Genomic DNA, 27,459 nt, shown 5'->3' on the forward strand with positions numbered 1-27,459 from the left:
TCAAGGATTGTTGACCACAATCATTGAAGTGTTAGGACTTGTAGCAGGTGCAGCAGCCTGTCCCAAGTCCAGTTTCGAGCTCTGGTAGTGCCAGCAGCCCAGCCAGTTCCAGGCATGCCAGCTGGTTTCCAGCCGCGCCAGCCGGTTCCAGCCATACCAGCAGCCCTCGCCAGTTCCAGCGGCCCTTGCTGGTTCCAGCAACCCTCGCTGGTTCCAGCGGCCCTCGCATCTACTGAAGAGAACGAATCACCTATTTTTAAGTCACCTGGTAAGTGCCGAAATCGAAAGAAATTCGTAAGTGAGCTCGACGATTTCAGCAAGAATGTGTTACGGCGCAAAATATTCGACATGTATAGCCAAGGTGAAAATCCTACGGCACCATGCTCAGAACATTAAGGGAGATGGGATTTAAATGCAGAAAGAGCAATGACGGAAGAAAACTGTTCTTAGAGAGAAGTGACATTGTAACAGCAAGAACGGTGTTCTTGAGAGAAATGCACGAGATAAACAAGCCGGAAAATCACGTATTTATTATCTCGATGAAACACACGTTCACCAGAACCATTCAAGACCAATGTGCTGGAAGACAAGTGACGAAGGTTCCTGTGGGAAAAGGGAGACGCCTTATTGTGCTTCACGCTGGTTCTGCAGAGACAGGCATCATACCAGAGAGTAAATTAATATTTAAAGCATCGAAGACGAAGGAATCAGATGACTATCACTCTGAAATGACCTATGCTGTCTTCAAGCGGTGGTTTGTGCAACAGCTATTTCCGTACATGGCAGAGAATTCTGTTATTGTCATGGACAACTCAAGCGTGCACTCTCTACAAGTGAATAAGGCTCCTACTTCAAATACCAGGAAGGTTGATATTATTTCATGGTTGTCGTCTAATGGAATTACTCGTACAGCGTCACAGACCAGAGGGAGTTACTCATGCCTGGAAATGCATACAAGCCTAAATACCGCACTTAATGAGATAGATTTTGAACTGGTATGCGCGCAAGTTAAAGGCCATATCTCAGAGAGAAACAGCACCTACCGAATTGCTGACGTGGAAAGACACACATGAAGCAGTGGACAACGTAAGCATATCTGCACTGGCAAACTGCGTCAGTCATTCGGAAACACTCCAAGAAGAAGATCGTAAAAAGGAAATCGACAGAGGCTCAGTAATGGAGCCTTTCATAATTAATCTTCACGATTCGGATTCGTCTTTATCAGACAGCGAGGATAAAGAAGATGTTTTGGGATACCTGTGACAGTAGTGCAATGCTGTGGTAAGAATTTAAACATATATCGTAAATCGTAAGCCTATATTATGTAACTTGAGTCTAGGTTTGCCTGGCTGATAAAGTAATTATAAAAAGATTTTGGTTTCTTACACAATTTCGTTGTGGACTTTGTTTAAAGCTTGTCTTCAGTGATTACAATCGTCGATTTTCTTATTCAATTATACGTCCAAATATGTAAAATTTCGTTTGAATTTGTGCTAGTCGGACTGCTGTCTTCATAATTGTTCTTGCCTTCCCGAAAAATAGTCCCAACAAACAGCACGTGGGAACTTGTTTTATATTATATATGACAATAACTGTACAATAGACACAATATCAACAGCTATAAATTATGTGTTGTAAGTGAGTTGTCTAGAAACAGAAAGTGCCTTTGGTCCTTTTAATAACGATTTTTAATGTATGACAGGCTCTTTTTATATTTCTGAAATATGATTCTTTCAGCTATGTGCCGAAAAGATGCTCTACATGTAGACTGCTCAGACGTTTGCCTAGGTCACTTAAAAAACTGGCAAGTAAAAATTTCACATTTGCGAATATTTCCCCTGAAATCCAAATAAATAATTTTGACTACAGATGGCAAGCCATCACAGGGTGAACGTATTCTCTGGGTTCGAAAGGGAGACAGAAATACTCCTGTATGTACCGCAATTTTTCCCAGTACTCACACGTATTGTAAAACATTTTATGTGTATTATAAAAATCCTTTGAATATCAGTAGGTATACATTTTTTCGCGAGATTTTTTCTGCTTTCCAAATTTTATTTTTCTAGACAGCACAAGAACACTGTATTTTCTGATAACTCAGAAATACTCCAAGAAGAAAATACAGTCTCCAAGAAGAAAATACAGTCTACTTGTGCTGTCTGATAACTCAGAAAATACAGTCTTCTTGTGCTGTCTAGGAAAATAAAATTTGGAAAGCAGAAGAAACCTCGCGAAAAATAGGAAAGATAAATAAATGCGCAGCAGTTTTCTCAGTTACTCAACACGGTATTCTTGTGTTGATCGACAGACACAATAAACAATGCAAGTCTGTCTATTATTTTTGCCAATGTTCACAGCTTTTTTTACTTTTACACATTGTATACAACTCCATGTTTTAAAGGCAGACGATTCGATGACAACACCTTTCTCACAAGGACGTACAGGTATTACAGCAGCTGGCAGCTGGCTCCCCCCACCACTAAATGCTAGCTGCACAGAACTCCCCCACCACCCGTCAAGATACTTGCCTGCCACATCTCATAGGCAATAAAAATTGTACAAATGGCTCGCCTTTTAACGAGTTGCTAAAGTAGTCAGGACTCAGTTATTCACTGAATGGTATGGGGCGGCTGCAATGCCATGTCTTAGGAACTGCTTCATTTCCTCTGGTTTAACATTGCCACTAAACTGCACTCGATTTGCCAGTCATCCTCTAGATGATTTCCTAAATTACCGTCTTCAAATATACACTTATGTGTTGCACCTGCACATTTCTTGATATCTTCCATCCACTAGATCGCTGCATCTTGGATCCTGGAATGCAGCAAAGAACTTTCTTTTTCCTTTATTGTCATTTCATGCCTCAGCTGAGGCGGGCCGGCAGTGGCCTACATACGTTGCTCTTTGGCAAAGAGAGACAACATATAGACATAGAAGACAGAGAAACATAAAAATCATGGGAAATAAATGATGAACATTGCACAATATATTAGTAGTCGTTCGACAGAAGGCACTGTACATTAAGGAAGTCCAAATTTTATTTTTCTAGACAGCACAAGAACACTGTATTTTCTGATAACTCAGAAATACTCCAAGAAGAAAATACAGTCTCCAAGAAGAAAATACAGTCTTCTTGTGCTGTCTGATAACTCAGAAAATACTGTCTTCTTGTGCTGTCTAGAAAAATAAAATTTGGAAAGCAGAAGAAACATTAAGGAAGAAGACGAAGACATCCAGGTGGAGATGCGAAGGTAGGAACAGGATCCGGGAGGTTTTCCACAGGTTGGGGTAGAAGCCGGTGGACCTGACTACAATATATAGTCTGGCCAACAAACTCCCCAGACATGAACATTATTGAGCATATCTGGGATGCCTTGCAACGTGCTATTGAGATCTCCACCCCCGTCGTACTCTTAATGATTTATGGACAGCCCTACAGGATTCATGGTGTCAATTCCCTCCAGCACTACTTCAGATATTAGTAGAGTCGATGTCATGTTGTGTATGGTACTCCCGCGTTCTCACGGAGGCCCTTCGCGATATTAGGCAGGTGTACAGTTTCTTTGGTTCTTCAGTGTTCAATGCAGTGAACGAAAGAAAAATGACAATCAAAATATTTAGTAAACATGCTTGATCTGTTTCATACTACATAATGCCTTTATATGTAAGTACAATTACGGTTATTAATCAATTAATCATCCACTCACACGGACAACAGAACATCACTTCGTCAGTGCAACAGCCGTGTGGTCATTGATGGTGTAGGCAATCTGAAACAGAAAACAGTCGACTTGGAGTGTTCTGAGTGATGCCGACCGTTAACGATCAGTACTTTGGGGCCAACTGCCGACTTAGCATGCTGTTACCATAGCTTGTCTAATGGGGTCTAATAATATACTAAATCATTTTTAAAAAAAGACATGAACTGCGTCCTCAGCCCCTGACGAACCCATCGGTAGCGACCGAGCGGCGTGACACCCTCCGAATATGGCGTCATCGGATGCGGTAATGGGAGAGCGTGGGGTCAGTACACCGCTCTCCCAGCCGTTATCAGTTTTCGTGACCGAAGCCGCCATTTCTCAGTCAGGTAGCTCCTCAAATGTCATCGCAAGGACTGAATGCACCCTGACTGCCAACAGCGATCGGCAGACCCAGGCGGTAGCCCATCCATGTGCTAGCCAGTCACAACATCGGTGATCTGGCGGGAACTGGTGTTAGCACTGCGGAAAGTCCGTTAGCTAATTTCCATAGGTTGTAAATTAATAATAAGATCGGCTCATATGCAGCCCGAAGTGCTGCCCCACAAAGTCAGTATTGGCTCTTGAGCAGGAAAGTTTCACGACAACTGCTCTACTTCACCAAAGGACCACGTCACTTTATTTTACCTCCTCGAGTGGCCTTCTGCAGCACTGTGGGGAGGGGCTTCAAATGCATACGAGAACTGTTGATATGTACTTGCAAGCAAACAAAAAGTTATTGTCAACTTTGTGATTTGAAGGTGATGGTTAAAAACCTTATCGTAATACATTATTTCTGCAAGAAATTTATGATCAGATGGAACAATGGTTAACAATCTCTGGTATCTTGAATCAACCCTTAGGTTAACAGGCTCTTGTCTGTTGAGTCGCCTCAATTCTTGGTTGAATTGCTGAGGGCTGGATGGCAACTGTTAACAGCCTATAAAGCCAAGTGGATCTTTGTACAGTTTCCCTTCAGTTCTAGGTTGAACGCACGGCACCATGTACATAATGAGTAAAAACGATCATTCGAAGATATGGCTGGGAATGTGTTTCACGGGAAGTACATCCACTTAATGGTGGAGCTAAAATATCTTTGACAGTGAAGGTTTCAATGATTGAAAACGTACATGAGGACACACTAGGCAGATGGGAATGTTCTGTTTGTACTAGGGTTTTAGTGGTACCATCAGCACTGACTGAGACCGAGTGTTTGGTAAGTGGCGATGTTGTCGAGATGCGTCTGCACATACACTAAAGAGCCAAAGAAACTGGTGCACCAGCCTGATATCGTATGGACTCCATCTGAAGCAGTGGTGGAGGGAACTGACGCCATGAATCCTGCAGAGCAATCCATAAATCCGTAATAGTACGAGGGGGGGGGGGGAGATCTCTTCTGAACAGCATGTTCCAAGGCATCCCAGATATGCTCAATGATGTTCATGTCTGGGGACTTGGTCGCCAGCGGAAATGTTCCTGGAGCCACTCTGTAGAAATTCTGTGGGGTGTCGCAATGTCCTGTGGAATTGCCCAAGTACGTCGGAATGCATAATGGGCAAGACTGGAGGCAGGTGATCAGATAGGATGCTTATGTACGTGTCAGCTGTCAGAGTCGTATCTAGACGTACCTGGGGCCCCATATCACTCCAACTGCACACGCCCCACACCATTTCATTTCATTTTCATTGGTTTCGTACTCATCGACCCATTAATTTCAGTGCATTTGTTTCATTTTAGGTCACATAGGATTTTATCAGTACACTGTACGCCACAGTATTTCACATCTGAGCCAAACTATCAGTTTGTATCATCCAGCCAGCATTTGACTCAGTTATGACGTGAAATATTTCCATATCTGCAAGACATTGTGCAAAAACGTGAACTTCACAAAAGGCAAAACTGTAGTATCATATGACTACAACAATGATGAATCACAATAGGAATCGACAAATACAACTGCTGGATGTAATACTTTGAAGATATGAAACTGAATTGCCACAGTTGTAGGTACAGTAGGTGTTAGGCTCGGGTTTATTAGTGGGATATTGGGAAAATACAAGCAGTTTGTAAGGTGGATTGCTTACAAAACACTTGTGCGACTCACCCTAGAATATTGCTCAAAGGCATGTGATTCGTGGCGAGGATTACTAAGAGGGTATATTGATTGTATACAAAGAAGGAAGTATGAATGAATGAAGGTTTGCTTCACTCATGAGAAAGCATAATGGAAATGCTAAAAACCTTAACTAGCACTCATTTGGAAATGGATATTAATTAAACTGCAAAGGCCTTCTCACAGATTCGAGAGTCAATCTTATCTGAGGAATCTAGAAATACCCCAGAGCCCGTAAGTGTCGCTGTCGTAGAGTCCGTGAAAACAAGTTAGACTAATTACAGCTCTCACAGAGTGCTTCAAGAAGCTATTTTTCATGCGCTTCATTGCAAATAGAATGGCAGTAAAAATATGTGGTACAGTGGAAAGTGCCCTCTTGTGCGCACTTCACCGTGGCTTTTAGAGTATGGACGCGGATGAAGGTGTAGATGCAGATGTAGATTATCTGACAGAGACGAAAGGATAATAACCAACGCGATTGCATCTATAAATGATGAAAATATTTATTTGTTTAACAAAATAAATAAAGTTTTTGTAATAAATACTGTACAAATTCATGGAATATTTTAAAATTAACAATAAATCAGTCTTGGAGAAATCAACATTTGGCATGACAGTTCAGTGCTAGTTGAGCTTCGTGTGTATTCATTAAAGACAGGAAAAAAATACCGAATTCTTCCGAGTCCATGACATGCTACCTCTTATGAACATCAGAGTACAATATGTACGTTTTTTGTGTTTTATAGCATTGTTGACGTGGAACGCATGAAAAAATTCGTTGTGTGGCAACAGTGTCGCTATGGGAGCCTTCACCGGGGCTCAAACTGGGCCCAGAAGGCAGGCGGCGTCTCGATGGCCCCCGGGATGTTGCAGTGGAGAGGCGGCAGGCCGTCTGCCCGGACTGAGAAGTTCTGCAGAAGCGTCGCCAGCGTGAGGAACATGTTCTGCCGGGCGAACGTCTCTCCAGGGCATACCCGCTTGCCTGAGAACACATATAAACACTTGCCGGCTGATGTATATCGCATAGCAAGAGTCATAAAATAGAGGTAAAATTAAAACACATGTTTTATTAAATTAATGGTGGCACACACAACTAACTACTGAATAATTCTGTCAGGGAATTTTTTTTCCCAACTATGGAGATATCGGAAAGGGAGTTCCACAAGGTTTAGTTCTGGGTCAGTCCCATTTATTATGTGTGTGAACGACATTCAATTTAACGTCCATCAAGTAGACGTGATAACTTTTGCAGGTGATTCGAATGTTATAATTAATCTGATTAGAAGACAGGAATAGAAGAAATTACTGATAAAGTTTTGTAGGTTTTAATATATGGAAATCTAAAATTGACTTCTCATTAATGCCAAATACAGAAAAAGACATAATATTCTGTACTCTACTGGAAAGAAACAACAACGTGAACAACTTCGTGCCCTTCTCGGTAAAACCCTTACTGGTGTGACTACGTCATATATAGAATAATTATCATTGTTTCGCCTGTTATTGCAAGCATCCATGTCACACGTGGAGTCGGATACCGAAAAGGAGGTTATTAAAATGGATTTCAGCTGTAGAAACCTACATTATTACACTGATTTTCTTTTGTCCTAAGAGAGCCACACATTTGCTCCTCAACTTCTATAACACCGGCATAAGAAGAGACATAAGCCAACCAACTTTCCAATCGGTAGACGTTGAAATATAGTGACAAAAGCGGGATATTTAATACGCTTACACACTCGGAATGTAAATTACTAGGACATGGTAACACATACCAGTGCTAAAGGGTAGCGTGAGGTCCTTGGTGCACAGAGTGCCGTCGCTGTTGAGGAATCTCTCTGGTCTGAAGTTCTCAGGGTCTCCCCACACACTCTTGTCCATGTGCATGCTCCATAAGTTGGCTACCTCCACAGTTCCCTGCAACACAATATATTAATCAGCACATACAAATTTTTAACTCTGTGACGCTTAGAGGAATCATACATACAAAGTAGACATTATAACACCGTATGACACTCAAAATTCGATCGACAAAGCAGAAACATTGTGTTTGGATATTAAATGATTATAATTAATATGAAATTGTAGTCACCACTGCACGAAATCTTTTTAAATACTTTGTCCTCCTGGGCCAACAGCAGAAGCTAAAGACTCACAGTTGACTTTGGATACTGAGTATCCCAATAGGATCTGGAGGTTCGCAACTGACCTTCTGTATGGAGAATTCCAACAGGATGTAGTAGTTCCTAACTGACCTTTGCATTAACTTTGGTACAGTGAAAACTAACAGGGATAGAGATTCCTCTGACCGTTTACATGAAGAATCCCAGTAGGAGGCAGAGATTTCGAACCTCTGTAGCTGCATGGGGGATCCCGATTGGCAGCAGCGTCTGCATCCTCATCGTCTCTCGCAGGATGGCCTCTGTGTACGGTAGGCTGCAGACAGCAGGTTGCTGTTAATATCTTAAACATAACATTATCATAAACATAACTTGCTCATAAACATAACATTCTCGTCAACATAATTTTCTGTGATTCAAATGACTCTTTGCTGAATGACGGGGAGATTTGAGTACGTAAGTGAGTTTGGTTGTAAAATGAATTATCTGAAGAGTGCAAGGTATTTTTCTGTGTACAGAGAAATAACGTCTTCCAAGTAGCATAAAATGTAAATATTGGTAAAATGTTATACCTTGAAGTGCCGACCGTGACAAGAATTGAGCTATGTGGTACGCTATACGCTAAAATTAATATAATCGGTAAGTCTAAATTCGTGTGGCCTTAGGAGAAGAAGGATATGAGTGGTTACAAATTCCTGAGAGAATATGTTTCCAAGGAAAGTCAGATCATTTTATTCCATATTCATCTCACCACGCTTGTCCTGCAGCATTGAAGTACAGAATATTCAGGTATTAAGTCGATAATCATGAACCTTCTCCATTACCACGGTAGCTCAATTGAAGCGGTAACCACATCATGGATAAGTGTACGACAAAGCAGGTTGTTGAGAAATTTTCACTGCTAGTATTTGTTTGGGGAGTAAAGGAAGGACTAACATCGTATCAGCAGTGTGGTGATTAGTGATGGGCAGTAGTTCAGATAGCTCCTTTCTCAAAGCACCTATCCTGGAATTTGTCTTAATCAAATTCTGGGAACCATTTAAAACCTAAATCGAAATGGCTGCATGGGTTCTTGAGCAGTATTTCCTGAAAAATAGGTCCAGCTATTCCCGAGTACAAGACCAGCGTGTCCAAAGTCTCATGTCTGTGAGAAGTGAATAGCTGGTGCCCTACAGTTCTTGATCATCAGACTATCTGCAGTGTCTGGGATTAATGTGCAAGACAGTCCAGAGTGTGTGCTGGTAATCCATCAACTGGGGATGTTAACTAGTGCCGGCCGCTGTGGTCGAGCGGCTCTAGGCGCTTCAGTCCGGTACCGCGCTGCTGCTACTGTCGCAGTTTTGAATCCTGCCTCGGGCATGGATGTGTGTGATGTCCTTAGGTTAGTTAGGTTTGAGTAGTTCTCAGTCTAGGGGACTAATGACCACAGATGTTAAGTCCCATAGTGCTCAGAGCCATTTGAACCATTTGTTAATCGGGAGATGCCCTTGGTGGTGGTGATGGTGGTGAGAAGACTAAGCTACACATCACAAACATATTTCAGTACCTTCTGTTATCGTCCAATCAAGAAAAACATGAGCGTGACTGTATATAATACTTGCGCTCTGCATAGAACCCTACACTGATGAGCTGCAGTAAAGATGTGTTACATGTGATGAAGGAGATTTGGAAACTATTCTGGTGAGATAGTTATTGCAACTGGACTCCCTGACACCACCTGTAGGTGGTGGGTTGTATCGGCTAGCCAACTTGCGTGAGCCAGTGGCTAAATGTCTAGTGCATACTCACTGGAGACGGTCGTTAAGGTTTGGAAGCCTGGAGTTTCCCACGACTGAGTCCGGCTCGAGTTGTGCTCGCCTTTGTGCCTCTGGGTGTCGGGCCACGTACAGCAGGGCCCAGGAGAGCACTGTTGACTGCACCATGGAAGCTGGCAAGAAGGTGTCGAACAGAATGACCCCCAGCTGGTCAGCTGTGGACAAAAACACCTGCTGTTGACACATGATGTAGCAAACGTTATAGGGCATCTATCTTACATGTTATCTTGGATGGTGGTGCTGACGTTTTGTAGTACTAAGATGGAGCACCAGTTCAACAGTGATTTGTATATTTGTATACTTTTTCCAAAGAGATTAACCGAAACAGGAGCAAGTTAGTAAGACACAACTTCCATTTAGCACTTACTGGAATACACTGTATCAGTTCCCGTCTTCTTTCTTTTTCTCCTTTATTTCTCTCAGATATCTGTCAATGAAGTCCCTCATGTGATCATCAGAGTATGTCTTCTCGTGTTCCTTGATCACTTGCTGCAAAGAGACAGACTTAGTCATTTATGTGACATTTCTGTCATAGTAGAAAAATTTTTTTTGACTTTATTCTACTTTATCAGCCTCAAGTCTATTACGGTTATAGATGCAGAACACGACGCATATGTAGACCTCAAAATGTAGTACTCAAGGTGTAAAAATTGGATTATGAAGATAATGTCACAGATACGTTGTCAATGGATCTTTCGTCTCTTTAAGTTCAAAAATGGTTCAAATAGCTCTGAGCACTATGGGACTTAACATCGGAGGTCATCAGTCCCCTAGAACTTAGAACTACTTAAACCTAACTAACCAAAGGACATCACACACATCCATGCCCAAGGCAGGATTCGAACCTGCGACCGTAGCGGTCGCGCGGTTCCGGACTGAAGCGCCTAGAACCGCTCGGCCACGGCGGCCGGCGGCTATATTCAAGTCTTTGAGACGGTAGACTTCTAGTATAAATAATGTCCTGGCATTCGCCAATGGCTCTGTAATGACAAGCAGAAAAAAAGTATTTCCAATGGATACATACACTTCTAGTCAGGCGTTTAGAAACGCTTCTGTTCAGAAGTAAAAGATTTACCAACATAGATCTTATCTTTATTTCGTTATGGGCGATTATCAGCCGGAAACTTCAGCTTGAAAATTTTTTAGGCAGTCATAGAAGCCAAGTAGAAAGTTTGAACATGGAAAGACATTTAAGCATTACTGTTTTACGCGTGACGACATTAAGGGAAAGTAATGCTTACTTGTAAAATATTCATATTAATTGGTTGTAAACTGGCACGTAAAATCTTCATATTAATGGGCTGTAAACTGGCACCTTTTACAACTCATAATTGCTCATACAGGACATTTCAATCAACAATTTATTCCATTCTTGGAACTTCGGGTGTTTTAGAGAAATTTCAGTGTTAGAAAATGATAAGCAACCGTTAAAATTCAGTATTAATTTTACTAAAGACGTAAAATAAGGAGAAGAAAATCTATTGACATATGAGATAGTAATTGCCAGTAAGTTGTAAGGCTTGAGTCAATAACAGTAAAATATGGAAACTGGCAAAAAGTGCTCAAAATTGGTAAAAATACAATGTCACAAAGAAAGATGTAAAGACAGACAACCCTCTCAGAAATCAATTGAAGATCGTATTGCATATCTAACTCATGGTTACATTTCTCACTAGATAATACTTTATCTCCTAAGTTTATGAAATGATTCTTAAATTGCTAGGGAATTTTGAGTGTTTAAACATCCACGATTTAAAAAAAAAATTGAAAACAGAAGCTGTGATCTAGGATGTTTAGCGATCTTGCCACGAATCATAATAACGGTCTCTGACGGGTATGGTGTTTCAGGAAAGAAGTACATAATAAAGTAATTTACTGAAACGGCGTGAACACATTACTAACGTGAAAACAGTTGAAAATCTTGTCAGCTAGCTTGACATTGTCTTGGCATGTGAAGTGAGGATGGTATGCTATTGAGATCCTGATTAATGTCAAATCAGTCAGGAACATAATCTGCTGAGAAATGCTTCTCAATTCTTTATTAGCAGTTCCTCCAGCAAAAGCTGCTTCAACATTCAGGGTAATGCTTTTCTTCAGGTATTTAGTAGACAAGAGAGAAACTGAGGAGGCAGTTCTAGCCAGAAAATCCTATTACGTCACGCTGAAAATTCTGCATCTACATCTCCAGTCCGCTAGTGGCTTTATGGTGTGACACACTGTATTCCTCCCATCAACATCTATTCTCTCTTCCCTAATTCCTTCATGATAGGCATGTGGAAAGAATGACTGTCGATAAATCTACAAATCATGCCTAACTTGTCTGATTTTCTCATTGTGATCATTTCGTACGAGAGGAGGTAATATGTTGTCCGACTCGTCCCGAAACCAGAGGTTGTGCAGACTCAAGAAAAAGACCATTTAAATTATGTTCGTCCCTCTTCCTCTGGTTTTCTGCTGCACAGAACTCTATCCAGAAAGGATTGACAGAGGGCGTCAAGAAAGTTCAAAGAAGGGCATTTTGTTATATACACTACTGGCCATTAAAACTGCTGCACCAAGAAGAAATGCAGATGATAAACAAGTATTCATTGGACAAATATATTATAATAGAACTGACATGTGATTACATTTTCACGCAATTTGGATGCATAGATCTTGAGAAATCAGTACCCAGAACAACCACCTCTGGCCGTAATAAAAGCCTTGATACGCCTGGGCATTAAGTCGACCAGAGCTTGGATGGCGTGTACAGGTACAGCTGTCCATGCAGCTTCAACACGATACCACAGTTCATCAAGAGTACTGACTGGCGTATTGTGACGAGCCAGTTGCTCGGCCACCATTGACCAGACGTTTTGAATTAGTGAGAGATCTGGAGAATGTGCTGGCCAGGGCAGCAGTCGAACATTTTCTGTATTCAGAAAGGCCCGTACAGGACCTTCAACATACGGCCGTGCATTATCCTGCTGAAACGTAGGGTTTTGCAGGGGTCGAATGAAGGGTAGAGCCACGGGTCGTAGCACATCTGAAATGTAACGTCCACTGTACAAAGTGCCGTTAATGCGAACAAGAGGTGACCGAGACGTGTAACCAATGGCACCCCATACCCTCCGCTGGGTGATACGCCAGTATGGCGATGACGAATACACGCTTCCGGTGTGCGTTCACCGCGATGATGCCAAACATGGATGCGACCATTCTGATGCTGTAAGCAGAACCTGGATTCATCCGAAAAAAATGACTTTTTGCCATTCGTGCACCCAGGTTCGTCGTTGAGCTCACCATCGCATGCTCTCCTGTCTGTTATGCAACGTCAGGGGTAACCGCAGCCGTGGTGTCCGAGTTGATAGTCCATGCTGCTGCAAACGTCGTCGAGCTGTTCGTGCAGATGGTTGTTGTCTTGCAAACTTCCCTATCTGTTGACTCAGGGATCGAGACATGGCTGCACGATACGTTACAGCCATGCGGACAAGATGCCTCTCATCTCGACTGCTAGTGATACGAGGATGTAGGGATCCAGCACGACGTTCCGTATTACACTCCTGAACCCACCGATTCCATATTCTGCTAACAGTCATTGGATCTCGACCAACGCGAGAAGCAATGTTGCGATGCGATAAACCGCAATCGCGATAGGCTACAATCCATCTTTATCGAAGTCTGAAACGTGATGGTACGCATTTCTCCTCCTTACACGAGGCAACACAACAACGTTTCACCAGGCAACGCTGGTCAAATGCTGTTTGTGTGTGAGAAACCGGTTGGAAACTTTCCTCATGTCAGCACGTTGTAGGTGTCGCCACCGGCGCCAAGCTTGTGTGAGTGCTCTGAAGAGATAATCATTTGCATATCACAGCATCTTGTTCCTGTCGGATAAATTACGCGTCTGTAGCACGTCATCCTCGTGGTGTAGCAATTTTAATGGCCTGTAGTGTATTACCTCGAAATAGGGGTGAGAGTGTCAATGACACAATAAGGAAGATGAGGCGCCAAATCTTCTTGACATTTTATTGACTCTTGCGTACATACGTAAAAATGACCAGAGTGACAAAATACAATATATCCGATAACATACAGGAGTATTTTGGTGTTAATTTTTGCTTGTACTAGAGTAAAACAATACGGGAATAGTCTGAAAATTTTTCAATGCACCCTAATCCGAACATATAAGTCTGCAATGGAGTAATCACACTGCTGTATAAGTAGATTTATTCGCTCAAGGTCATTGCTAGTTCCTGCACCAGTCATCTCTTTTATATTTGCCAGAATCTTCTAGTGTTGGTGTTCTCTCTCCTCTACGTAACAGTTAAAGGCAGCTACTGGCAGCCAGACATTTTCGATCTACTCTACAATCTTGCTTCCGCCACCGAGAGGAATAGTGGATACCTCGGTACTCACATGGAAGTAGGTCAGAATCTTCTCGGCGGACTCGACCGTGTCGTGGTAGCCGGACATCTTGGGCGCGATGGAGGCCAGTGCAGAGTGCAGCGTGAGGAAACCGCCTGTGGCGTCTCCAGCCCTGGCCGTCTGCAGGCCTGCGTGCCCCAGGTAGCGGCACACCCCGTCTGCTGTCCGCGGCAGCCGGCTGCCCGCCACCACCGGCATGAAGCCGTTGATGAAGCCAGGGAAAAGGGCATCTGGTAGCAGCACGCGCCGGCTGCAGTCTCCTCCTGATGATGGCTGCACCACAACCTGCCGAAACGTCGCCAGTCACTTATAGACAAGCCAGTTCTGTACTATTTACTATAGTTAGGTATAGAGTTTGGAAACTCTTAAATTGGAAAGGGCATTACTGTGATAGACTATTATCTTAATCAGAATATAGACGTTTAGTAAACTGTGATCTAATCAGAACTGCGAGTGACTACTGCGTAAAAAAAAACAACCACTCTGTCTTCAGGCCACGAGTGGCCTACCGGGACCATCCGACCGCCTCCTCAGTGGAGGATGCGGATAGGAGGGCCGTGGGGTCAGCACACCGCTCTCCCAGTAGTTATGATGGTACTCTCGACCGAAGCAGCTACTATTCGGTCGAGTAGCTCCTCAATTGGCATCATGAGGCTGAGTGCACACCGGAAAATAGCAACAGCGCTTGGCGGCCTGGATGGTCACCCATCCAAGTGCCGACTACCCCCGACAGCGCTTAACTTTTGTGATCTCACGGGAACCGGTGTATCCACTGCGGCAAGGCTGTTGCCTATGACTACTGTGTAAAGGTGAGTGTTTTTTATTAGTGTTCCTGACGTAGAAGGAATTCAAATATCAGGTGTAGTATTTGAAGTTATGTCACTGAACTTTACTTTACTTTACTCCTTGATGTGACAGTGCTTGTAGGGCCTTGGCCTCTCTAACAATCTCCGCCTACTCTTCTCTGTTGGCTGCCTTGGCTCTCCATCTTCTAACTCCCATCCTTCTCAAGTCCACATTGTCTAGCCATGTGGTTCTTGGTCTGCCCCTTATACGACGTCCCCCAGGTTTTCCTTTATAAACTTTCTTGTCTCTGCTGTTCACCATTCTTTCTACATGTCCCAACCAACGTAGTCTATTACCCTTTATTTCTGTCGCGATATCTGGTGTGTTGTATAACTCTCTCTCCTTATTATTTCTGATTCTCCAAAAACCCCCATCGTTAACTGGCACATAGATTTTCCTAATTATCTTCCTTTCCCGTCTCAGCAACAGCTCCTCATCATTTTGTGTCATTGTCCAGGTTTCCGAACCATATATCACCACAGGTGTAACTACTGTACAATACACAGCCAGCTTCAGATTCCTACTAAGACTCCTTGATTTAAACACTTTAACCAGTGCAAAGTAGCTCCTGTTACCAACAGCAATCCTTGCATGTATTTCTTCTCTCATACCATTATTTTCAGTTACCAGTGATCCCAGATATTTAAAGCTCCCACAGCATTCATACTCTTTACCGTTCAAAGTCAAGCTTCTTTCTTCTTCACTATATGTTTTCCTAAATGTTAACATATACTTGGTCTTTGACTAATTAATGGTCAGCCCCATCTCTGCACCATATCTTTCTATTTTTTCAATCTTTTCTTCCAGGTCGGGTTTCCTCCTGGATAACAAATCAATATCATCCACATATGCAAGCCCCTGAGTCACTCAATTAAACAGTGTTCCCTCAGGGTTGTTGGTCTGTGTCTTTCGCATTACACTCTCCAAGGAGACATTAAACAGAACAGTGGAGAGCACACCACCCTGTCGCAGTCCATGGTTAACTTCAAATGCCTTTGGAAAAGTGCCGTCGAACTTTACTTTGCATACTGTTGTTCTGAAAGTCATTTGAACCAATTTTGTCAGTTTGTTAGAGACTGCTGCCTCTTGCATTGCCCTCCAAAGTTGATCCCTTTTGATACTATCATAAGCTTGTTTGAAAAACGATGAACGGCTGGTAGACATCGATGTTACAACATTTTTCAAGTATCTGTCTGATGGTGAAAATCTGATCTGTAGTGGATCTGTTAGTCCTGAAACCACACTGGTAGTTTCCTAAATACTCTTCTACATATGTTCCTAACCGCCCAGCCATGATTTTTCCTAATACTTTGTATACTATGCAGAGCAGTGCATCCCTCTATAATCCCCACAGGCAGCTTTGTCATGTTCCTTATGTATAGGGCACAGTATTGCTGTACTCTACTGTTTCGGCATATTTTCTTTCCGCCATATTTCCACTATAATCTCATTCAAAACCCTTAATAGTTTCCCTCCACCATATTTTACCATTTCTACTGTAATATTGTCTTCTTCCGGAGCTTTATTGGTTTTAAGAGTCTTGATACTAACTTTAACTTCTTCCAGTGTGGGTTCTGCTACTGCTCCCTGGTGCTCTTCATCTCTGTTTACTTTCTGCTCCACCTCTTCTGCCATAGCAGTGTCAACCCCACATTCGTTTTCCGATTCTGCATTCAGTAGTTCACTAAAATACTCCACCCATTTGTCTAAAATCTTATCTTTTCCTCCAATCAGATTTCCCCACTTATCTTTACAGAAAACTGCTCTGGGTTGGAATCCTTTCCTTATATCTTTAACCCTCATACAGAATTTCCTTGTTTCTTGAGCAGTATTTCTCTCTTCTACTTCATCAATCCATCGTTCTTCAAATTCTCTCTTTTTCCTCCTACATTCCTTATCTGCTTCCCTTCTCTTCTCCTGGTATTCTTCTACAGTACCTCTAGTTCTCCTCTGCAGCATTCTTTTTCTTGCCTAATTTCTTTCTTCTATCTTCCTCCCACAGTCTTCATCAAACAAGCTCTGGGTCCTCGATTGCTTCTTTCGCCCAGTACAGTTTCAGCCGTCTCATGTATTATTCCCATCTTTCTTCAATATCCTCTCCTGTCCGCTTTCAGGTTCATTACGTCTGTATGTCAAGATAGTTTTATACTGTTGTACTGTATTTTCATCATTTCTTAACTTGGTATCATCAAACCTTGGCGCGATAACTTTCTTGGTCTGTGTATACTTGGCTATCCTCTGTCTGTATTTGATTCTTACCAAATAATTATCACTATCGCCATCTGCTCCATGACAGCTATCCACCTCTAATACATTTGAAACGTGTCGTCTATTAATGAGTATGTGATCAATCTGATATTTTGTGATCCCATCTGGAGAGCACCATGTAACTTTCCTCATATCCTTCCTTTGCATCTATGTGCTTTTAATAATCATGTTATTGCTCATGGCAAAATCAATTATCATTAGAAACTTCGTGTAGACTCTCCTTACCAGTTGTTTTCCCGTATGCTATTTCTTTTCCTGCATGAGCACTGAAGTCCCTCACAACCACCTTAACATCATGCTTTGACATCCTTGCTATTTCCTGCTCCAGTTGCTCGTAGAATACATCTTTTTTCACCGGCTCTGCATCTCCTGCTGGTGCATATGCACATATGAAGGATATATGACACTGAACTAAACAAGTTTTTTTCTAGATTATGATTATTAAACCTTAAGGCTTAGATTATATAAGGATCACAGTAGAATAAAACAATCCAAATATTATGTGCATTGCACTTAACTGAGAGCCCAGAATACAGCCAAACACTAAGTTCAAGGCTGCATATCGCTCCACTGTACTCCAGGTGTGAAGTTAACGTAGTTATAGCTCTGAATAGTCATCTGTCGGATCTATTGCTTACCAGCACAGATTCTGTCTCGGACAGACCCACAGGGAGGTGCTCAGCTGCGTTGTGTGGTCATTGTATGGCTGAACTGAACCGTTACAACTTTCCTGGTCGCATATTTAAAGGAGCCACCTTTCTGAGTGGTGTAGCTGAGCAGTTAGTCATTTTACATCTATGCTCTGGAAGCCTCATTACGGCCTTGACATGGGTACCTTGTGTACAATTGACACATTCCCCCTTTCCACTTCCTGTCGCCGATGGTGTGTGGAAAGAAATATTTTTTATAAATCTTCGTATAAGCTCGAATCTGTCTGATTTTACCTTCATTGTCTTTTCGCCAAATGCACAAGGACACGCATATTAATTGACTGACGTTTAAGAAGAATGCGCTCTCCGAATTTTAGCGGTAAAGCACTAAACGAAGTTTTGAGATGAAATGCAGTGCTTTCTTAGAATCTCTCACTTTACACCACTAATCCTATCTAGTTAAGAGTTCGGTCTACAAACAGTCATCTGGACCCATCGACGTTACCCAAAAGCTCATTTATATATGTACTAGCTGACAAATCCGCCAATTCCTTGGTTTTATTTTTACCAGTTTTCTATTAGAAACGAAAACAAAAAATTAACTGTGTTCGTAAAGAAGTATCAAAAAAATTAATCTCCAGGTACTCGTGAAAACAGTCGTACAAAGAAATATGCGTAATGTACAAATGTATAATAACAGGATCCAAATTAAGAAAAATGATTACGGACAGTTTCTGTGAGATGGGCGTGTCTACAAAGCGATTTTGTAAACGTTACTTTGAAAACGCCTCTTCATAGCTCTACAGGATGTTACAAAACGGTACGGCGAAACTTTCAGGAAACATTCCTCACACACAAATAAAGAAAAGATGTTATGTGGACATGTGTCCGGAAACGCTTAATTTCCATGCTAGAGCTCATTTTAGTTTCGTCAGTATGTACTGCACTTCCTCGATTAACCGCCAGTTGGCCCATTTGAAGGAAGGTAATGTTGACTTCGGTGCTTGTGTAGACATGCGACTCATTGCTCTACAGTACTAGCATCAAGCACAGCAGTACGTAGCATCAATAGGTTAGTGTTCATCACGAACGTGGTTTTGCAGTCAGTGCAATGTTTACAAATGCGGAGTTGGCAGATGCCCATTTGATGTATGGATTAGCACGGGGCAATAGCCGTGGCGCGGTAAGTTTGTATCGAGACAGATTTCCAGAACGAAGGTGTCCCGACAGGAAGACGTTCGAAGCAATTGAGCGGCGTCTTAGGGAGCACGGAACATTCCAGTCTATGACTCGCGACTGGGGAATACCTAGAACGACGAGGACACCTGCAATGGACGAGGCAATTCTTCGTGCAGTTGTCGATAACCCTAATGTCAGCGTCAGAGACGTTGCTGCTGTACAAGGTAACGTTGACCACGTCACTGTATGGAGAGTGCTACGGGAGAACCAGTTGTTTCAGTACCATGTACAGCGTGTGCAGGTACTATCAGCAGCTGATTGGCCTCCACGGGTACACTTCTGCGAATGGTTCATCCAACAATGTGTCAATCCTCATTTCAGTGCAAATGTTCTCTTTACGGGTGAGGCTTCATTACAACGTGATCAAATTGTAAATTTTCACAATCAACATGTGAGGGCTGACGAGAATCCGCACGCAATTGTGCAATCACGTCATCAACACAGATTTTCTGTGAACGTTTGGGCAGGCATTGTTGGTGATGTCTTGATTGGGCCCCATGTTCTTCCACCTTCGCTCAATGGAGCACGTTATCATGATTTCACACGGGATACTCTACCTGTGCTGCTAGAACATGTGCCTTTAGAAGTACGACACAACATGTGGTTCATGCACGATGGAGCTCCTGCACATTTCAGTCGAAGTGTTCGTACGCTTCTCAACAACAGATTCGGTGACCGATAGATTGGTAGAGGCGGACCAATTCCATGGCCTCTACGCTCTCCTGACCTCAACCCTCTTGACTTTCACTTATGGGGGCATTTGAAAGCTCTTGTCTACACAACCCCGGTACGAAATGTAGAGACTCTTCGTGCTCGTATTGTGGACGGCTGTGATACAATACGCCATTCTCCAGGGCTGCATCAGCGCATCAGGGATTCCATGGGACAGAGGGTGGATGCATGTATCCTCGCTAACGGAGGACATTATGAACATTTCCTGCAACAAAGTGTTTGAAGTCACGCTGGTACGTTATGTTGCTGTGTGTTTCCATTCCATGATTAATGTGATTTGAAGAGAAGTAATAAAATGAGCTCTAACATGGAAAGTAAGCGTTTCCGGACACATGTCCACATAACATATTTTCTTTCTTTGTGTGTGAGGAATGTTTCCTGAAAGTTTGGCCGTACCTTTTTGTAACACCCTGTATACATGCTTATCGTTTTCTCCTACATCTGTTTGCGCTTCGCAGTTCAAAGCTGCCAAAAGCACTGCCAGGTGTCAGGGATTTCCTCGACTGGACTGTAGGAGTGTCTTAAAAGTAAAGAATAGATGTATTACAACTTCATGCATGATACGGCAGTTTTTCACGCATCTCTGTGTTTACGATGTCATATCTCCTATATGACGATAGGTACGTGGTTTTTACCCCCTAAGCGATTGTTGCCTAATGTTAAAGGCTATGTGAACCAATTTTGATTGAATTTGGGCCAGTGGTTTAGGAGGTGATTTGGAACATAGTCCCACACATAGCACATACATATTTCCATTTTTATAATATGTACGGATTGTGAACATTAATAGTTCTACATACTGAAAGAGCCAATACCTTGTTTAATGTACACGGACTACAGCGCAGAACTATCGTAAAGCTTGCAGTAATTACAGATTATCACCAATACAACAGATATCCAGAACATCACGAATGAGACCAACACTATTCGTCTACGTTGCGTGCAACTAGCAAGAAGGAAGGCTGTTCCTGGGACTCACCTCATCCTGCCTTTCTCCCCGGATGAGCTCCACCAACTCTCCCATCTCAGCCTCGATCTCGGACTCCAGGTGGTCGGAACGACGCCCGAAGCCAAAGTCCCGCAGGTACCTCAGCGTGAAGCGACGCTGCTCCATCAACTCTGGGCCCACTCTGAAGTTTATGCCTATATATCGTGGAAGGTAGCCTTATCAGCATTCATATGGCATTGAAGAATCTTATGCATTTCATTAATGAACTTACACTGAGAGATTGCACGGAATTGAACGTGCCACGGAACTGTGGGCGAGGGTGTGGCTGGCAAGGTGTGAAGAAAACCATTTGGCGATGGTGTCCCCTATATCGGTCACTCCAGTGAGATGATGTAACCCTGCCACACTTCCAAATGGAACACTAGCCCCTAACACACAGCTTAATGCCCCAGTCTGTATACCTGTGGCATACAGATCACTGCACCCACGTTTTATTCAAGTCCATTATGCGTTTTGACGAGAGGATATATAGGTGAAAGGGTGGAAACATAGCTAAGAGGTGCTCTGCTCTAGCTAATGGCGAGACAGATGCAGTAAAAATTTGAAAAACTGTGTGATGTCTGAACTCCAGCCTAGGCTTTTAGGTTCAAATGGCTCTGAGCACTATGGGACTTAATTTCTGAGGTCATCAGTCCCCTAGAACTTAGAACTACTTAAACCTAACTAACCTAAGGACATCACACACATCCATACCCGAGGCAGGATTCGAATATGCGACCGCAGCGGTCGCGCGGTTCCAGACTGCTGCGCCTAGAACCGCTCGGCTATTCCGGCTGGCAGGCTTTTAGGCTGTCAAGCTTTTCACAGTGGCTGTATCATATGGTTTTAGTACAGTGGTCAGCCACTCACATTCATATGTTGTCCTATTTTATGATTCTGGTATTTCCTGTTGTTTGTGTGTGTATGTGTGTGTGGAGGGGGGGGGGGAGGGGATTTGTACACTCTCATTGTTTGGCATTGTTTTATCAATATTAATAACACTCATCTCATTAAAGACTTCACCGAAGACCTGGCTATCATATGCCCAAACCAATGTATCATCGTCATCCCTACGCTTCAAGATTCACGAGACGTAGTATTTATGCCCAGAAACGGAGTGGAACAAGAGTTTTGGCAAATAGGAAGTGGGGCAACAACGCCTGCTAGGCTGACGATGCAGTCCTAGTTGCTAATAACGTGTGTGACCTGCTGCAACTGGTCATGGTAATAGGTGAACACAATAAATCAATTGGCCAAAATACGGAGATTAAAATACATAATTCATGTTATTGTCTACTAACTTGAACTTAGTTTAAAACTTGAAAACCTGATGACGGTAGAAAATGACGTATTGAAGAAGCCTGACAGGAGGACTTACTATTTAGAAAGAAAGTGCTCAAACGTCCTGATTTTCACTTGGACATAAGACCAAGATTTCTGAAATGTTCTGTTTGGTGTAACGTAATGGAGCCAAATATAGTCCATTATCCAAATGTGGTCACCCTGTCTTAACTCTCCAGGAAGTAGTGAACTTTTAGGGTTTTAACATGAACGTCTTCAGAGGGCCCTGATAAGTTAAGTAGAGTGCTTTAAAAAAGGAAGAATTCGCTGTGATAGTCCTGAATATTGTTTTTTTCTTTCCAGAGAAAAGGTGAGTTTCTGGTACATTTTAGTTACAGAATGTGTTTCACTGTGAAATATGTTCTCCTATGTCCCCTAAAGTAGATATTGTTGATGGAAGTGACCTGCGAGAAGATGCAAAATGTCCATTGTGCAATAAACTGTATTCCCAGGACAACAAAGGACCAAATTGGATTAGGTGTATACAGTATTTTTGTGGAGCCACGATAAATGCAGTGGCCGAAACTAAATTTATTTGCACTGTTTGTTTGAAAAGTAGAACATTTTCTAGCATTAACTGATCACCTTTGTCATAATTAAATGATGGCTACTCTTTTGTATCATCATTACTTTTCGCAGTCTTCATAAAGGTGATACAAAATTTGACTTTCGCACAAAGGGTAAACAAACTTTTCATCCTAATAACCCAGGTGCTCTTCTGTGATGTAGCAGTCTGATGGATTTACAAGTGATAAAAAAAAGGCAGCCATATTTTGCGACTCTACCTCACACGTTTTTTACGGTTAAAGTGGAAAGTAAATACCATGTGTGGAATGTTTCCATATTGCTGCAGCACTAAACAGGAAACTAAACAGGAAAAACTATTAAACTAATGATAAACTTCCTTCTGCAGGTAGCAGACAGTGCTTACCGAGGTCCTCATGCGGCATCCTCTGCTTGATGGCGATGTTGGATATGCGGCCCTGCAGACTGGGGTTGTTGAAGGCCTCCTTGGCAGCCTCGTAGTCGTTGATGACCACCACAGGTAGCGGTCCAAAGTAGAGGCCCACCAGTTTGGAGTTGTAGCGGCGCGTGAAGGCGTCCATCACTTTGTATGGGAACTTGTAGTTCTCCAGCAGCAGCTGGATGTAGCTTCCCCATATTGGTAGTCTAGGGGGGCCTGTAACATACAACACTGGGAGTGTTTTCTGCCACATAGGTAACAGCGGCAACAGGGTTGGAGGCAGACTTGCCAGAAACTCCATTCTGACAAGTTATTTAAGTCAGATGACGCACACGTTCAAAACCCTTGTGTCTGAAAACAGTGTATGCTTACGGAATATTATACACTGTTACAGGACCATAAAGCTCCTTATTTGCTTAGATAGAAGGTAGACGAGGACACTCAGTTTACGTGGAAAACATCTGGGTAGAGGAGTGCCGCATCATACGTTTCAGTTACGTTTTTGTGGAACAGAAGATCATCAGGAACAAAGTAAATGCTATCAGTATATAGAATTTCTAAGGCCTACCGATACACTGTAGGGCAGAAAGGTGTAGCGATCGATTTTAGGCTTGAAGAACACTCCAACGTTACTGAAACGTGCGAAGAATAGACCAGAAGAAAACATTAACTATACTATGTGAGCAACATTTCAAGCATATGTTACCGATAAGGAAAACTGTCAGATGCACATCCTCACATTTAATGGTAAGATGGCCGAGTGGATAGCCCGTCAAAAGCTGAACATAGATCAAGCATGAAAACAGGAAGAAGGTGTACTGAACAGTGAAAAAAGAAGCAAAATAGAAACAGTGAACGGGCCAAGATCAAGATATGCAACACGGAGCAAATTTTAACGACTCTGGCGTCGTGGTTATGTGGTCGCGCTGCTCGACTGGGAACAGGGAAATCTGGGTTCAGTTCTCCGTCGTGTCCCATGTCCCTTTTTTTTCACTAAATTATTGTTCAAATGGTTCAAATGGCTCTGAGCACTATGGGACTTAACTGCTGTGGTCATCAGTCCCCTAGAACTTAGAACTACTTAAACCTAACTAACGTAATGACATCACACACAGCCATGCCCGATGCAGGTTTCGAACCTGCGGCCGTAGCGGTCGCGCGGTTCCAGACTGTAGCGCCTAGAGCCGCTCGGCCACTTCGGCAGGCTACTAAATTATGAACTGCCCGTCCGGTGATTGATGTATCAATTCACTGTATTCAAATTTCTATGTGTGTCGTGGTATAATGTCCGTTTGCAACAGCGAGATATAACGAAGGGCTTTCAGACATACGTACCTCCTATTTGTTCCACACAAGTACCACTTGTTATGATACTTGCGTGTAGTTTGGAAGTTTAGACTCTTTACTTCCTTTGTTGTAACATAGTTCACACCCTTTCATCTGTTGTTTTCATTTCCGTGAAAGATCTGTGCGGCATTTCGCTTGCTCTCGCTATTCATCACATTTACTTGCGACTTTAATATATTCTTGCCTCATTACTCATGTACCACAACTAATGCATAGTGTTACAGTTGCCGAGACTGCAGAACGAAAGCAGACACGTCAATGATCAGACGGACTGTTCATATATTTGTGGAAAAAAATGGGCACTAGGGAGATTCGAACATGGATCTCTCGCTTTGCGCCGTAACACCGGACCATACAACTGCGACGCCCTGCGTCTGGCAGTTTGCTCGATGTTGCACTCCTTAAGCTTGGACCGTTCACTGCTTCTATTTTGCTTCTTTTTTCAAACTTCAGTGCACATTCTTCTTGTTTTCCTGCTTGATCTGTGTTCAGTTTTTGAAGCGCTATCCACTAAATCTGAGGTGGGTACGACTGGGAGTTTGTCTCGTAAACAGCTGCAGGAAAATCAAAAGTCAACATTTTACAGTGTTGACTTCTGATGGTGTGTGCTAGCAGCATTGTTTTCATTGCAATTTTAAGTTGCAGACAAATATTTTGCGCCTACTGTTTATGGTGTACCAGCTTTTCAATACGTAAGTACATCTACAGATACAGCTACATTCAAATTCTGCGCACCATTGTGAAATGCGTGGCAGAATGTACTTGCAGTTGTACCAGTTATCAGGGCTTCTTCTCGGTCTATTCATGTACGGAGTGCGGGAAGAATGTCTAAGCGCCTCTGCGGCCGCTGTAGTGAGTCTAATTTTGTCTTCGTGATCCCGACGGGAGCGATGCACAGAGGATTGCAGTTATTCCAATATTTAGAATTTAAAGTTGGGTTTTGTAGTTTATAAATGGCCCTAACTGGGGTGTTGTGTGTCAGTCTTCTGCCTTTTTATTTTCTTAAGAATCTCCATGCCACACACCCATGTGTTAAACATACCTTTGACCATTTACCCTGCTTTTTCTGGGTACATTCAACAACCCCTGTCAGTTCTATTTGGCGTGGATCCGACACACTTCGGCAATATTCTAGAATGGGTTGCACAAGTGATTTGTAAACATTCTACTTTTTAGACTTATTGTATTCCCTCAGCATTCTTCCAATGAACCCACGTCCACCACTTCTTTAACAACAACATATTCATAAAAATATTTCGTCGATGTGCGTATATGAGGTGACCAATTCCAGTTATGACCGACTGATATCGTAGTCCAGGATACTACGTTTCTTCCTTTGGTGAAGTGCTTTATTCTACATTCCTGAAAATTTAAAGCAACTTTCCACTCTTTCCACGATTTCGAAATCTTGTCGAGATCAGACTGAATACTTGCACAGCTTACATCACACACTTCTTCATCATAATCAACTGTATCATCCGGAAGAAACTGAAGGTCCAGTTATCTAATATTGTTCGTAAGGTCGTTAATATACAACACGAAGAGTATTGGTCGCATCACATTTCCCAGAGGACACATGAAGTTACATCTGCATGTCGAAAATCTCTACAACCATCCATACTAAGATCTGTAATAAGTGAAAAAATTTTGTGTGCCATCAGGTGCCATGAAAGACACCTTGTTGCTGTGTTATTTCTGTGTATAGCGAATTAAACAGTTTGTTATAATAATCGTGAACGAACACAACACTACCTCTCGTATTTGTATTACTGTCTAAATAGGTTTGCAAGTGTTAACCGTTATACTGCACGTCCATAAACAATAGAAACACTTGATCAGATAAAATCAACAGGAGTATTTTTACGTGGGAGGACAAAAACAGAATGCTTGCTGGGATTCCTTAGAGAGACTGAGAAATGAAGTCCGTGTAGAAGTATTGTAGGGTGTCTGAGTACGATTTAATACACTGACTTGCAGCTTCGCAAGGATAGCGTTAAGTATCTACGGCCACACGACTTCTGTCGCGTAGTAAGTATACCTTTTATTGTAAAGCATTTCAAAATCCCTACAGCAATTCCTGAGAGTAGTTATAAGACACAGACAGAAAATCGCGGTGGAGGCCTTTAATTCATAATATGGATAGATTGTTAGAAATTCGGAGCGAGATATTCTCAGAATGGGGACACAATGTTAGCAAGAAGTATCCACTATCTGTTTGAAAGGAACAAGTTTCCTGCTCCGCCTGTTATTTCCTTCCACATTGATTTTATTTTGGGCACTACGTCGTTTCGGTTGTGTTAGCCTTCCTCAAGTAAGATGTTTAAGCCGTTAACTACATACGTTTTGGGCTACATTCATTTCCATAGACACTCCGTGGGTGTCCAAGCATAAAAACTGTAGCCATGATATTTTGTGCAATACAAACAGTAGCACACAAGTACGCCATTTACTGATCCCAAGTAACACTAAACTGTGTGCAGCAACACCTCGTCACAAACGAGTATAGCCGCAGAGAGAGAACTACATATTTGCAAAGAGAGTCCGTATGATCTATCTTGTTTAGTAATGACTGCATATCACCTTGCGCAGGCAAGTAAAAGAACATGCCGTCAATAATATGGTGAAACAATGGAAATCACTCTTGGCCACACATGCCGTATGTAGGCTCCCTAAGTAACTGGTAATTGATGGGTAGCCTGCTATTTCCATGTAGTATCTGTAACTGGAAGCAGATCAAAGAAAAGCTGCGATTCAGTAATCAGCTAGTATAGACAGACAACAGGAAGTACGTACCTGGAGGGAAGTTGTCGGGCCTGCAGTACGCGGTCCTCACTAGCAAAATCAGCAGCAGCACGACTATCACCCCACACAGGAGGAGAGCGAGAGGCGACAT

General features: G+C 42.5%; 1 protein-coding gene across 1 annotated transcript; it reads right to left on the reverse strand.

Annotated features, from left to right (window-relative positions):
• LOC124616517 (probable cytochrome P450 304a1) lies at positions 1-27,459 on the reverse strand. The gene is made up of 10 exons (XM_047144831.1): positions 27,360-27,459; positions 23,187-23,435; positions 20,906-21,069; positions 14,183-14,476; positions 10,171-10,273; positions 9,759-9,939; positions 8,202-8,286; positions 7,626-7,767; positions 6,664-6,832; positions 1-229 (listed from the first exon to the last, which is right to left on the reverse strand). The coding sequence occupies exons 1-10, from the start codon at positions 27,457-27,459 to the stop codon at positions 1-3; spliced, it is 1,716 nt and encodes a 571-aa protein (XP_047000787.1).

This window comes from Schistocerca americana, chromosome 5, assembly GCF_021461395.2.
Source record: "Schistocerca americana isolate TAMUIC-IGC-003095 chromosome 5, iqSchAmer2.1, whole genome shotgun sequence".
In the NCBI taxonomy this organism is placed as follows: domain Eukaryota; kingdom Metazoa; phylum Arthropoda; class Insecta; order Orthoptera; family Acrididae; genus Schistocerca; species Schistocerca americana.

Coding starts and splice junctions, on each gene's coding strand:
- LOC124616517 (XM_047144831.1), bottom strand. CDS start 27,459: ATGTCGCCTCTCGCTCTCCTCCTGTGTGGGGTGATAGTCGTGCTGCTG. Junction 10,274..14,182: donor AGATTCTGACCTACTTCCAT/GTGAGTACCGAG, acceptor GTCTCTTTGCAG/CAAGTGATCAAGGAACACGA. Junction 8,287..9,758: donor AACCTTAACGACCGTCTCCA/GTGAGTATGCAC, acceptor TGCTGTCTGCAG/CCTACCGTACACAGAGGCCA.